This window comes from Oncorhynchus mykiss, chromosome 12, assembly GCF_057628025.1.
Source record: "Oncorhynchus mykiss isolate SJ-2025 chromosome 12, ASM5762802v1, whole genome shotgun sequence".
Classification (NCBI taxonomy): domain Eukaryota; kingdom Metazoa; phylum Chordata; class Actinopteri; order Salmoniformes; family Salmonidae; genus Oncorhynchus; species Oncorhynchus mykiss.
The window spans coordinates 46,414,372-46,426,266 of record NC_143033.1 but is presented as its reverse complement, the minus strand read 5'-3'; the positions used below and the strand labels follow the sequence as shown (position 1 = coordinate 46,426,266).

The following is an 11,895-nucleotide window of genomic DNA, read 5'->3' as shown; positions in this document are numbered from 1 at the left end:
TATTATTGTTCTGAGAAATGAAGGCTATTCCATTTGAGAAATTGCCAAGAAACTGATCTCGTACAACACTGTGTACTGCTCCCTTCACAGAACAGTGCAAACTGTTTCGAACCAGAATAGAAAGAGGAGTGGGATGCCCCGGTGCACAACTGAGCAAGAGGACAAGTACATTAGAGTGCCTAGTTTGAGAAACAGATGCCTCACAAGTCCTCAACTGGCAGCTTCATTAAATAGTACCCACAAAACACCAGTCTCAACATCAACGGTGAAAAGGCGACTCCGGGATGCTGGATTTCTAGGCAGAGTTCCAAAGAAAAAGCCATATCTCAGACTGGCCTATAAAAATAAAAGATTAACGTGGGCAACAGAAGGCCAGCATCCCGGAGTCGCCTCTTCACTGTTGACGTTGAGGCTGGTGTATTGCGGGTACTATTTAATGAAGCTGCCAGTTGAGGACTTGTGAGGTGTCTGTTTCTCAAACTAGGCACTCTAATTTATATGACCTCTTGTACTTGTCCTCTTTAAATAGTGTGTTTTTGCAAAAATGAATAATTTTGCAACAGTGCATAGCCTAATTATGTGTACAGTAAGAGTAGGCTTCTAAAACAGAAAATTACAGTAAATTAAAAATGATCAGGGTGAACTATGCCTATATGGGCAGCACAGGTCAGCTACTGCCTAGATGGCGCTGTCTTGCGGAATGCGCCTTGTCCACATTGCTTGTAGGGTCTCTGCACCGTCATGAAGAAGAGCACAGATGGAACTATTAGACAGATATTTCAGCGGATGTGTAAATATGAAGCATCCGCTTGGCGTTTCCACACACTACCAAACATGTTAGTGAGAGGAAGTCCAGTGGCCAGCAGTGGGAGAAGATGGAACAAGATGGATTTTGGCTGACATAGCACATTTTGTCATTGATCTCAATACAGTTTTCTGATCCCAAAACTATAATTTGTTACAAACAGTGGACTAAGTTTTCTAGACTTTACCTTTTGCTGAAGTTTTTTTTTTAATTGCGTTGTTTAGAAGTGCAAAAGGAATTGATATATTGCACACGCGCATGGAGAAGGCGTTCCCTATCGGAAATATGCAAATACAGCTAAAACGCGCCAATAGGATCTTGCTAGTTCGTGCTTGACTCTGCCCACCTCCTTGCTTGTTCTGCCCACTATGACTCATTTGAAACGACAGGCTGTGTGGTCTGTCTTGGTTAAGTTATACACATCTTTGATAAGAGAGCGCTTGTCGAGTCGTTGATAGTTCGCATAGCAAGGTACCCCAACTCGGAGAAACCGACGCGTAGGTCAAACCTTGCCTCGGTTTAATTCACATATGTATTATTTTTTCCCCAGTTTTTTTTCGGGTAGAATATTCCCAAACCTCGATATTAAATTGTATTCCGCGGCATGTAGTTAGCGTGTTGTCTAACGTTACCGGCTTTGCGCCAGGAGTGAAGACCAATCAATCACCGAGTACCTTCGCTAGCTAGGTTGTGTGTACAGTGTGGTGTTGCTGAGGCAAGGGGAAAAACGCAGCGGTCACCGGTGACTGGATCTTGTGGCGTGAGCACTAATGCTGTCTAGCAAACACGGCGAATCCCAGTCGCCGGTGTAAAACGCGGTGTGTAAAATACATCTTGCAGCCCTCGACCCATATTATAATAATAGATAGGTCGATAGTGGGAGAAGCGCAAGGATGTTGCAAGTGCTGGCTTGCGGCGTCGTAGTTTTTCCCGGACTCTTCTTCGTCTTTCGGAAGGTACTCCCGTCCATTTTCAAACAGTGGACCGATGCAGACGTTGTACTGGTCAGCGAGAGGTAATTATTATTTAAAAAAATTCCAGATGGTAAACGTTTAATCCTGGACATAGCTGGTCAAGCAGTAGCTGGCCCTTGGAGGCTATGCTAGCTAGTACGGCCATGCAAGCTGATACAACAAATTGCTGAGTCTCGAGCTTGCCTTGGGTTTTTAGCCACAGTTGCTATTTCAAACAGTGCTGAAAGATATTAGATTAGAAATTATGCTTTTGTACATTTGATATGTCGTCATGGCCATTGTCGTACCCGATAATGTTATTGTAGGCTGCGTTATCATAACGGTGGTGGCTAGCCCTGTGAATTACAACATAGTAATACCATGGGAATATTGCTGCGTCTTGGTCAAAATTACACAATCACATGCGCAGGGGTGAGTTCGATGCTCATTTGTACCCTGTCACTCTCTAGCTAGTTGATAATTCCCCTTCAAACTCGATCGCTGTGGTGGCTGAGTTATGCAATGTAAAGTGCTGAACTACAGTATACTGAGTCGATCGCTTGGCCTTAATCACGCTCCTATTAATTCGCCAATGCTCATCTAACGGAAAATGCATTTCTTAAACGCATGTGTTGATGCCTCGGGGGATACATAGCTAAATAGCTAGCTCAGTAACCCCGTCAAGTCAGTCTTGAATGCCTCACCAGTTTGATTATGTCACATATCCCGATAGCGGGAGAAGCTATCGGGCATTATCTGGCTGCAATAACGTAGACTAGGTTACAAAAAAAGACAACTAATGTTATCATGAATGCCCATCAGCAACCTAATTAATAGTTAATTCATATACGTTTGTTTTACGATCTCTTGGCCTGCTACTGTATGTGTTGTATTTGTTTTACCTGCCCATTAAAGTGCCAGTGGGTCAGTGAGCATCTGGAAAAGCTGCAGTGTGCTGCTCGAGATTTTCTCCTTCTGGCGGTATTTTAGGCAGTGGCATTTAAAAAAAATACAGATTCTATAACAAGATTAGACCAGACCATTTCTCGTTCCACATACACTATATATATGAAAGTATGTGGACACCCCTTCAAATGATTGGATTTGTCTATTTCAGACACACCTGTTGCTGACAGGTGTATAAAATTGAGCACACAGCCATGCAATCATTGTCAGTAAGATGGCCTTACTGAAGAGCCTAGTGACTTTCAACGTGGCACAGTCGTAGGATGCCACCTTTCCAGCAAGTCAGTTCTTCAAATTTCTGCCCTGCTAGACTTGAACTTGACTGGCCTGCACAGAGCCTTGACCTCAACCCAATCGAACACCTTTGCGATGAATTGGAACACCGACTGCGAGCAAGGTCTAATCGCCCAACCTCAGTGCCCGACCTCACTAAGGCTCATGGCAAAATGGAAGCAAGTCCCTGCAGCAATGTTCCAACATCTAGTGGAAAGCTTTCCCAGAAGGTCATGTAGTATATATCCCCTCTATATTGTTAAGTAGAAGAATGGTATTGACATTTGTAATGAACAATAAACAGTTTTATTCTCATTTGCCCCAACTCCCCTCAAGACTGTTGTGAACAGCATTCGTCGGGGTTTGTGTCACGTGGGTAAAGTGGTGTTTTGTGGACAATTTCATTGTGGGGAGACTGGTTTCACTTAAAATGTATGCCAAACCATATTTTTTTTTACAATGTTGTTGATCCACCCTCAGCTTTCTCACATCACAGCCATTGAACTCTATACATTTTTATATCACCAATGACCTCATGGTGACATCCATAAGCAGTTTTGTTACTGTCCTGTAGCTCAGTTCAGAAGGACTACAGCATCTTTGATGTGTCTGGGTGGCTTAATACATAATCCACAATGTAATTATTAACTTGACCATGCTTAAAGATATAGTCCGTGTCTGATTTGTTATTGTTACCCATCTACTGATCACTGCCCCTCTTTGAGGCTTTCGAAAAGCTCCCTGGCCTATTGTAGTTGAATATGTGCTTTAAATTCAGTACTTGACTGGGGGACCTTACAGTTGTTGTATGTATGGGGGACAACAAAAAAAAGTTCTATTATTTCACACATGTATGTGATTTGTTATGACAAAGTTTATTTCAGAACTAATTTAGCCTTGCCTAAGCAAAATGGGTGAATACTTATGCAACTACTATTTGAGTTATTAAATTAGTATTAATTTGTCAAAAGTTAGATTATGTACATTAGGGAGTATTTTGTGTAGATCGATGACAAAAAAATACAATTAAATTGTTCAATCCCACTTTGTAATGCAACAAAAATGTTTAAAAAAAATAAGTTAATGGAGATGTAGACTTTCTATATAGACTCTTAGCTTTAATTTGAAACCCATTTTCACATGTTGGTGCTCATGGGACCCTTTACATGGAAATTACCTTATCTCCACCTGCAGTGCACCATGTGTGTGGGACTGATGTTCAGGCAGGATAAGCCTAGGTCTTTCCATCATGGGAAGAACATAAGATCACCTATGTAGCCACACTGTTCGTAGCCACGCTTAACATAATAATATAGGCTTCATATGAATTATAATATGGTAATTTTGTCAACATGCTTATCCAATGAAACATACAGTTAAAGATGGATAGATACTGACCAAAAGTATGTGGACACCTGCTCGTCGAACATCTCATTCCAAAATCATGGGCTTGTTGCTTCCAGAGGCCGTTGGGAACTTGTTAGCTAGTGTTGTAACCGAGGACAGATGATTTCTTCACGCTTCAGCACTGTGGTCCTATTTCTGTGAGCTTGTGTGGCCTACCACTTCGCGGCTGAGCCGTTGTTGCTCCGAGTCATTTCCACTTCACAATGACAGCACTTACACTTGACCAGGCAGCTCTAGCAGGGCAGAAATTTGACGAACGGACTTGTTGGAAAGATGGCTTCCTGTGACGGTGCCATGTTGAAAGTCACTGGGCTTAGTAAGGCCATTCTACTGCCAATGTTTGTCTATGGAAATTGCAGGGCTGTGCTAGATTTTTATACACCTGTCAGCAATGGTGTAGGGGTGTCCACATACATTTGGTCATGTGAGTGTGTTCAGTAAAGTAAAAAGAATGATACACTGATAGCAGTCAATACAAACTGAAATCATTGCGCATACAAAATATGGATGATTTAAGAGGTTGACAAAATACAAAAATGTATAGAAATTATACAATTATTAATCGAGGTCCAGCGATCTTAGTGACTAATTAATGAACAGAGGTATGGGATAGGTGACCTTCTGTATTGTTGACTTTTGGATTGTCAGTTGATTTTGGCTGCGGGTGTTCCTACCTGTTGCTGTGTTTCGGTCAGGGGATAGATAGTCTCTGAATGGAGAGTTGAGGAGGCTGACAGCGAAGTCTGCAGAGCTGTGTCCTCCTTTTCAAGAAGCCTGGGTAGGGACAGGGTCAGTAGTGCCTCAGTATAACTGGAGTATCCTCCTAGGATGATGCGGCATGCATGCTCTCTTCTGAATATGCTCCGGGTCATCAGACTAGGCCTGGATCCATGAGCTGCGGCATATTCCAGGGTGGGGCATATGTAGCCAGTGTTAATGTTCATCAGGTCTTGTGGTGCTTTGAATCTTTTAAGGTAGAGTATGGAAAAAAGTGTTTTGCTGCACTTAGTTACCATAGATGCAACCTGCTCGCTCCATTATAGGTCCTTTTGTAGAACTATCTATAAAATCTAAACATTATTACATACTTGGAGCTCCTGCTCCACAATATGTGGCTATTGGCCAATGCAGGAATAATATAGTTCTAATAACATGGTTCTTTTGTGAACACTTGTATCCAATGAAACATACAGTTAAGACGTATTCATTAAACTATATGTGGTAGTGATGGGGGAAGAAATTGATAGTTGCATATCACACTATTATTTTGGATGATATTATATTGATACTTTGACTCCGTATTGATTTGTAAAAATAATCATTTTTGTTGTTGCTTGGTAGCGTTAGCTAGTGCTAGTCAGCTATACCAAATCTCTTGCATTTTTCATAATCTAGCTGGTTCTCCAGCTTCCTTTTTTAAATAGTGAGCCAACATGTTTTCAACTCTTTTATTTTCATGACTGATCAAAACTAATTTTCTTATGCTCTTGTAACAGATGTGATTGTACTTCTTAACTCCCTTGCATTGTTTTTTTTAAAGAAAGGAATACTCAGCCAGCAGTCCCAGTTGATTGTTGTTTATTCGCTTGTATTGAATTATCAGACTGGGCTTTTGTAATCAAAGACAACAATTACAAAAATAGTATAATATACAATAGGTATAAATACCTAAAAATAGACAAGAACATTTAGCTGTGGAGGACAACTGTATTACCCTCCTGTCTGCAGCAAGACCAATGGCATACACCTTATTGATATGTAATCTCAATTAACCAATATATATACATAAATGTTGAAATACATTTGTGTAGTGGCAAATGGAAACAACCACACTTGTTACACTCTTCTCTATCTACAGCAGACACATACTGAACAAAAATATAAACGCAACATGCAACAAAATATTTGACTGAGTTACAACACCCCCCCGCCCGTCAAGACGATCCCACAGGTGAAGTAGCTTGATGTGGAAGTCCTCGGCTGGCATGGAAACATGTGGTCTGCGGTTGTGAGGCCTTTTGGACATACTGCCAAATGATTTAAAACAACGTTGGAGGCAGTTTATGATAGAGAAATTAACATTAAATTCTCTGGCGGACATTCCTGCAGTCAGCATGCCAATTGCATGCTTCCTCAACACCTGAGACATCTGTGTCATTGTGTTGTGACAAAACGGCGTATTTAAAGTGGACTTTTATTGTCCCCAGCACAAGGTGCACCTGTGTAATGATCATGCTGTTTAATTAGCTTCTTGATATGCCACACCTTTCAGGTGGATGGATTATCTTGGAAAAGGATAAATGCTCACCAATGTAAACCAATGTAAACAAATTTGTGGAGAAATAAGCGTTTTGTATGGACATTTTCAGGGATTTAAAAAAAAATTCAGCTCATGAAACATGAGGACCAACACTTTACATGTTGCACTTTATATTTTTGTTCAGCGTAGTAAGCAATATGTTTGGAACATCAAATCGCAATAAAATCGCAGTATTGAATAACAATACATATACGTATTGCGATTGCGATTCTATGGTATTGTGATAATTTCGTATCTTCAGGTCCCTGTCAATGCCCAGCCCTAATATGTATCTATTATTACTTTTTGTCTTTTACTTTCTATTTCTCTATCTTCTTTCTCTCTGCATTGTTGGGAAGGGTCTAAGTATTTCACTGTTAGTCCACACGTGTTTACGAATCATGTAACAAGTCAAATTGTATTTGATGTGTGGCTAATACAACAACTAATTCAAACCCACAGCTCTGCTATTCCAAGCCCCATGCTCCTCCAACCAACTGAACCACACTCTCTTGGGCCATTTCCACATTTGTTTAGAAATCACTGAGTTGATTCGGGGATTGTTCCCTCCACAGTGATTGAGAGAGCCATGGTCACATCGTTGCACCAGAAGGCATTTATCTTGGTTGCTTCAGCTGCCCCATTTCTGCTGTTAGAATGGCAGTTCTATTAAACTATTGGAACCAATACTTATAAAGAACTGATGTTAGCACAAGATGGAGGGAAAGTTGGAGCATAACTAACAAAATTACAGTTAACAAAAATGTATGCTTAATCAAATTACATTTTATTTGTCACATGCGCCGAATACAACCTTAGCGTGAAATGCATGCTTACAAGCTAGAGGTCGATTTTTCAACGCCGATACAGATTATTGGAGGACCAAAAACGCCGATACCGATTAATCGTCCGATTTTTATTTATTTGTGATAATTACAACAATACTGAATGAACACTTATTCTAACTTAATATAATACATCAATAAAATAAATTTAGCCTTAAATAAATGTTGAAACATGTTCAATTTGGTTTAAATAATGCAAAAATAAAGTGTTGTAAAAGTGCAATATGTGCCATGTAAAAAAGCTAATGTTTAAGTTCCTTGCTCAGAACATGAGAACATATGAAAGCTGGTGGTTCCTTTTAACATGAGTCTTTAATATTCCCAGGTAAGAAGCTTTAGCTTGTACTTATTATAGGAATTATAGGACTATTTCTCTCTTTACCATTTGACTATTGGATGTTCTTATAGGCACTTTAGTATTGCCAGTGTAACAGCATAGCTTCCGTCCCTCTCCTCACTCCTACCTGGGCTCGAACCAGAAACACATCGACAACAGCCACCCTCGAAGAAACGTTACCCTTGCAGATCAAGGGGAACAACTACTCCAAGTCTCAGAGCGAGTGACGTTTGAAACGCTATTAGCGCTCACCCCGCTAATTAGCAAGCCATTTCACATCGGTTACACCAGCCTAATCTCGGGAGTTGATAGGCTTGAAGTCATAAACAACGCTGTGCTTGCGAAGAGCTGCTGTCAAAACGCACGTAAGTAATGTTTGAATGAATGATTACGGGCCTGCTGCTGCCTACCATCGCTCAGTCAGACTGCTCTATCAAATCAGACTTAATTATAACATAACACACAGAAATACGAGCCTTTGGTCATTAATATGGTCGAATCCGGAAACTATAATTTCGAAAACAAAACGTTTATTATTTCAGTGAAATACAGAACCGTTCTGTATTTTATCTAACGGGTGGCATCCCTAAGTCTAAATATTCCTGTTACATTGCACAACCTTCAATGTTATGTCATAATTATGTAAAATTCGGACAAATTAGTTCGCAATGAGCCAGGCTGCCCAAACTGTTGCATATACCCTGACTCTGCGTGCAATGAACGGAAGAGAAGTGACACAATTTCACCTGGTTAATATTGCCTGCTAACCTGGATTTCTTTTAGCTAAATAAGCAGGTTTAAAAATATTTACTTCTGTGTATTGATTTTAAGAAAGGCATTGGTGTTTATGGTTAGGTACAGTCGTGCAACGATTGTGCTTTTTTCGCAAATGCTCTTTTGTTAAATCATCTTCCAGTAGAGTAGAGGATGCCTGGTTATTCTTTAAGTGCTTTCCTCACCATCTTAAATAAGCATGCCCCATTCCAAAAAAAATGAACCAGGAACAGATATATCCCTTTGTTGTGTATTGATATTCTAGTTTTGTTCCTTTTAAGGCACCTGTAACCCCCCCCCCCCCCCCCCCCCCCTTGCTTACCTACGTTGAAATGCATGGAATGCTCTAACTGTTAAACACATTAAACAATGCCCACGTTAATTTCTACTCCCGTCTCATGTCCTGTCCATATATTAGTTGTAAAAGTTATACAGTGTGCCACATAACAAGGAAGAAATGTTCTCACGTTTGGGGTCATTATCTTTGTCAAAGTCTGAGTTTTTTTCCGCTGTAGAAATACGCAAACAAATCGTGGAGCTAGCCAGTCAAGTGATGCTAGCTAGCTTTTGATGTCACAGCAACAAGAGCCTCAATGGATAGGAAGAGTTTCGCTGGGGAAGAAAGTGAAGTCATCATGAGTTAAAAGAAGAAAAAAAGGGGTCTAGGAGTAAGGGACCGTCTGAAAAGTGTGAGAAAGAAAAATAAACAAAAAATGTCTGCCTTGGTTGGAAATATAGGAACATTTGATGAATCTGTGGAACAATGGAGTTCTTACACAGAATGTTTTGAGTACTTTGTGTTGGCAAATGAAATTATAGCAGAAGTCATTGTGCCAACATTTTTTACTGTTATGGGAGGAAAAACATTCAATCTACTGCGCAGCCTAGTAATGCCTGGAAAACCTGGTGATAAATCATATGATGAAATTGTGGCTACCTTAAAAGGACATTCTCCCAAACCACTGATAATTGCAGAGAGATTCAGGAATGGGCTGTATTGAAACCGTTATCTGAACACTGAATTTGGGCGATCAATAGAGTTACCATTCAGATAAAAGATGACCATTTATGTAGTTAGATTGCTTTTATCAAAGTCAAATAGATTATTAATGAATACATTGCTGTCTTTGAAAATTTTTGAAAAAATCGAATGATATTGAGCTCAAAAGATAGCCAATAATTAAACAGAGCAGTAGCTGAGTTTCTGGCTGGGTCAAGTGCCATTCTGTGACTTAGGATAATATGCCTTATTTTTTTTGCCGTGGTATCGAGTATCGTGATGGTATCGAAGTCAAAATTCTGATATTGTGACAGCACTAATAAATGCTAGATAGATGGATAGATACTTTATTGTCCATAGGAAAGAAATGATAGGCCTATTAAAGCTGCAATATGAAACTAAGGTCTGTGGAGAAGGGTGCGAGCCTCCGGAGCAGCAGGTCTCAACAGGAAATGGGTCTGTGTGCCTTCTCCCTCTTTTGACCTAGCCTGGAGTGAGACTACTGTACTGCTAAATACCTTTAATAATTTGGAAATTGAGCGATTCATAAAAGGCGTGAATAGCGAGTGGCTGTGGGTAAGGGTGAAGGAATGTGATTTCAAGCTGCATATTGCCAGAGATGCCAAGATCTGTCAAACTAAGCCGGAAGTTGAGTGCCTGGTTGAACAAGCCCTTCGTCCACATTTTAAAGGCGAACTCCTTGATTGTGTCTGAAATAGCACCCTATTCCCTTTAGTGTACTACTTTTTACCAGGGCCCATAGTGGTGCAATTTTGGTTGCAGCCCATATGAAATATAATTATTTGGTGTTTTGGTCCTTGAATTTGTGCAGAATGAATGGTGGTTAGATTTGTGATGGGCGTTCCATATAAAGTCTCTGCAGTGCCTGTCAGTCACACCTGCCCGTTATGTTCCCATTGAATTGGCCTGGAGTCCAAACTGAATGTCGCTATGTTTTACTAGCATTTTATTTCCTTCACTATAAGGATTAAGTCTAGAGCTGCTCCAATAGGGGGGCAGTTGGACAGTCTAGAAAGTAACCGGTCCAATCGTTGTCCTCTAAGAAACGATGTGCTGGTTTAGCGTTGTCAATAGAGAGAGAGGGTTGGGGTCTATTCGAATTGAGGTCACCCAATTCAGCAATTCATTTAAATGTATGATTTAAAAATTGGAAAAACGTTTGAAATATATAGCTTCTCCTTTTCAGTTTATTCAGAAGTCATTAAAAAGTAAATGCCTCTTATGATTAATTGGAATTTCAGTTCACTTCCTGAATTCCAACTGAAGACTCATTTCAGTTGAATGTATTCAGTTGCACAACTGACTAGGTATCCCCCTGTCCCTATCTGAATTGACTTACTCTTATTATTATTTATTATTATTATTATTTTAAACTCCAACCGTGGTTAAAGCAGAGGTCCCATAGCTTTCAGAAATATGTATTTTCAAAATGCTGACTATAAAAAAGAAATCTGTTCTTAAACATTTTATATTATTTTCCTGTGTGGAAAAACGCAGAATTGAGCATTATTGCAACTTCTGTGAAGATGATCCAATCGCTGACAATTTGCATAACATTCCACATTACAGATATTGGGCGCAAATGTTTTCAATAAAAGGCAGGCCCCCGAAAGAAAGGGAGAAGTGAAACAGAGTATTCCATTCTCTTATATGTGAATCACACCTCTCAGAAATATAGTTAATAGAAGTTTTGCAGACCAAGACCAAAGGAAATACCAAATGGAACAGCAAACTGATGAAATGGGTGCTTATCTGTTAGCCTGCCACAATTGCTTGTGAGGCAGGATGTGGAGTAGGCTACCCTGGGTAAAATGCTTACATCCTTAATTTCCCTGAAGAAAAATTATACTCTGTCTATTTGCAACTTGTGTAGTGACATTCCTACTTTAGAAAACGGAGGGTATGAGGATGCTGTTCTCCCTATTATTTGCTTGTCTCTCATCGGAATCTAACATACATTGGCAAAGTTGACAGCTTTTCATTTGACTATTGCCTGTAAGTACTGTAAATACTGTTTCTGTTTATTAACATATTTCTACTTCAACTTGTATTCATGAGATGACAAGATGGCGCCGACAGAGAGGGTCGCCTCGCTTCAAGGAAACTATGCAGTAATTTGTTTTTTTATATATTATTTCTAACACTGTTAGCCCAGAAAATCTCAAGTGTTATTACGTACAGCCAGGAAGAACTATTGGATATAAAAGATACGTCA

At 39.9% G+C, this 11,895-nt stretch overlaps 1 protein-coding gene across 2 annotated transcripts in view; it reads left to right on the top strand.

Moving 5' to 3' along the window:
* Positions 1 to 1,199: 1,199 nt before the first annotated feature.
* Positions 1,200 to 11,895, top strand: part of LOC110537679 (ceramide synthase-like) — a 58,187-nt gene continuing 47,491 nt past the window's right edge. The window contains exon 1 of one of the 2 annotated variants that reach the window (XM_036937650.2): positions 1,200 to 1,820. In XM_036937650.2, the coding sequence (XP_036793545.1) occupies positions 1,699 to 1,820 (122 nt within the window). In that variant the 5' untranslated portion in view covers positions 1,200 to 1,698. The remainder of the gene's footprint in view (positions 1,821 to 11,895) is intronic. The other variant, XM_090192583.1, reaches the window with a different exon arrangement.